Genomic DNA, 2626 nt, shown 5'->3' with positions numbered 1-2626 from the left:
CTGGGATTGTTGGATGGACAGTCTTTGGGATTGTTGGATGGACAGTCTTTGGATTGTTGGATGGACAGTCCTGGGATTGTTGGATGGACAGTCTTTGGGATTGTTGGATGGACAGTCTTTGGATTGTTGGATGGACAGTCTTTGTCTGGAACAGACTCCAACTTTTCACTTCATCTCCTCAGGTTTTAAAGATGGAGTCTGATGTTGAGCTGCTGCTGGAAACGCTGACTGGAATGACTGAGGAGGAATTCAGAGTCTTTCAGGAGTTCCTCCAGAGGGACATGCAGACCTTCAGCTCAGATGTAGACCTCAGAATCAGGCTGCACAGGGCAGACCCCAGGAACGCCGTGCTGATGTTGGTGGAGGCCTGGAGAATGCAGTCTCTGGATAAAACAAAGAATATTTTAAAGGAGATGGGGAAGATCAGTCTGGTTAGGAAGCTGTCAGACAGCAGACCAACATCCAAAGGTGAGCTTAGAAAGATTAACAACCAAAGCTCAGCGTTTCCTTTTATTTAATAAATGTTTCTCCACTTCTTTTAGAAACAGAAATTGATAAACTTCCAACTGCACTGATCCACAAAGTAAGCATTGTCTGATCTGAGGAGTCTCCAGACGTCCAGATTAAGATAATCCCAGAGTTCAGAGGTAACCAGATGAAAAGCTTCCTGTCTGTAATTGAACTTGTTCTTCTTGGTTCAGGTGGCATCGATGGCCGCTGCCAGAGATCATCTTTCAGAAATACTGGGGGCTCTAAATCAGGAAGAATTCCAGCTCTTCACATGGTCTCTGCTGTTCACTCTCTTTCAACGGGGTCTCCGACCTTTTCCATCTAGCAGCAGGTTGTCGTTGAAGAAGGAGAAGTTAGCGGATGAGCTGTTGGCTCGATGCGGCCGACAGGCCGTGGAGGTGGCCACCGAGGCTTTAACAGGCATCAGCATGTCTGATTTGGCTCGCAGGCTGTCTGACGGCTGCCCAAGAGGAAAAGGTGAGTCAAACCCGATCTGTAGTAAGAATGGAGAGGCAGCGGCGATACGAATGCTAGCATTTCACACTTGGCAGAGAGCAGCTCCCTGATCTGAACATCTCCTCGTTCTGCTGGTGGAAGATCTCAGTCATCCAGGAAGTGATGGTCCGTAGAAGATGGATGCTTCCTTCCAGTTCTCCTCCAGAAAGGTGTTTCTGGTTTAGTGACCTGCTGGAGGAGAGCTTCACAAACAACAGCAGCAGCTCAGTTTAATTCTGCTGAAGAACTTTGGGTTGGACTGAAATCTGACTGGGAGCCACAGTGGGATGCAGAGGGCTCACTGGAAACCAGTTTAACACGAGTGGCACAGTGTTGAACATGGTTAGCATAGGAACCGAGGGTCTCCATCACCATGACAACCAGGAGGTTGTCAGCCTGTAGCGTGCGGTCCGTTCCGGGCGGCTGTAGCCTGTCGCTCCGAGCTTCGATGGCCTCCATGTCTGCTAAACCAGTCTGTCCGTAGCAGCTGCTCCATGTTTGATGATCTGATTGCTGAAACATCTGAACACACCAAGGCAATCATCTGAAACCTGCTGGATGATCAGATGCTAATATCTGTCTCCTTCCTTCTGTAATCTGAGGTTCCGTTTGAACTTCAGCCCGTCTTCATCCATCCAATGTTCTGCCTAATCCCCATGATCGTCTGATTTCATATTAATGCTAAACACCGAGGATAAACCACCGCATGCTGCTGATAAACTAGACACATATCGATCATTTCATTATAATTCTGTTAATCTGATGTTGTGGGGCAGGAGGACTGAGCCTCGTTCTAACCGGATCTAGTTTATTTTTCTCTATCTTCAGGGAAACAGGAAGTAATTTGGCCTGAACTGAACGACAAAGTAAGTAAAGTGATTTTATGTCTCTGTGATCAATCTGCCTTTAATGCAGCGATGGTTTTAAACATGAGGAATTTGTCTCTCTGACAGCAGTAATGATAACAATCAATAAATGATTTAGAAACCAAGGTTAATCCAACACTGTTTATAAAACGAATCATAAAACCTGTGAGTTATTATAGTGATTCTTTCTTCTAGGTGGACCAGTTAGAGTCTGTGATCCAGAAGCTGATGGATAAACTGGCTCAGCTGAGTCTAAGAGAACTGGAGGTTGTGAAGAAGAAAGCTATGTTTGAGATGCGTTCAAAGCGACAGAGTTTATACTCACAGAGTTTATACTCACAGAGTTTATACTCATGGAGTTTATACTCACAGAGTTTACCTTTCTGGTTTCCTGCTGTGATCAGAGACCCATTTGTCCTGATGGTTATACTGGTTCTGGCCTACGGCCAACAATCTGAGGATAAAATATCAGACTTTTTAACCCCTCCGATATGTTCTCCTCTCAGACCCGGAAAGTCCAGCTCTGAAACTGAAGGTGAGACGATTTTAGTGAACAGATGATGAACAGAATCATGCATCAAAAGCAGATATTTATATTTAATCAGACAAAGTCTCTCCTGTTTTAGGGCCGTTAGGATTATAGAAAAGATATTCTTTGCTTAAAGAAATAGATGCAGATATTTTAGTTTCAGAATTCCCACATTATCTTCTTTGCTCATGATCTCATCCGTCATCAGTCCCACCTGCAGCAAAAC

At 44.9% G+C, this 2626-nt stretch overlaps 1 protein-coding gene across 1 annotated transcript in view; it reads left to right on the top strand.

Annotated features, from left to right (window-relative positions):
* The window catches only part of LOC107094406, a 35474-nt gene that overhangs the window by 5232 nt on the left and 27616 nt on the right, over window positions 1-2626 (top strand). The window contains exons 2-7 of the mRNA XM_015389979.1: window positions 183-468; window positions 543-583; window positions 702-987; window positions 1834-1871; window positions 2067-2200; window positions 2231-2406. Of these exons, the coding sequence (XP_015245465.1) occupies window positions 183-468; window positions 543-583; window positions 702-987; window positions 1834-1871; window positions 2067-2200; window positions 2231-2406 (961 nt within the window). The remainder of the gene's footprint in view (window positions 1-182; window positions 469-542; window positions 584-701; window positions 988-1833; window positions 1872-2066; window positions 2201-2230; window positions 2407-2626) is intronic.

This window comes from Cyprinodon variegatus, unplaced genomic scaffold (genome assembly GCF_000732505.1).
Source record: "Cyprinodon variegatus isolate N-32 unplaced genomic scaffold, C_variegatus-1.0 Scaffold481, whole genome shotgun sequence".
Taxonomy (NCBI): domain Eukaryota; kingdom Metazoa; phylum Chordata; class Actinopteri; order Cyprinodontiformes; family Cyprinodontidae; genus Cyprinodon; species Cyprinodon variegatus.
Note: the sequence above shows the minus strand (reverse complement) of the source record. Positions and strands in the feature narration are given on the sequence as shown.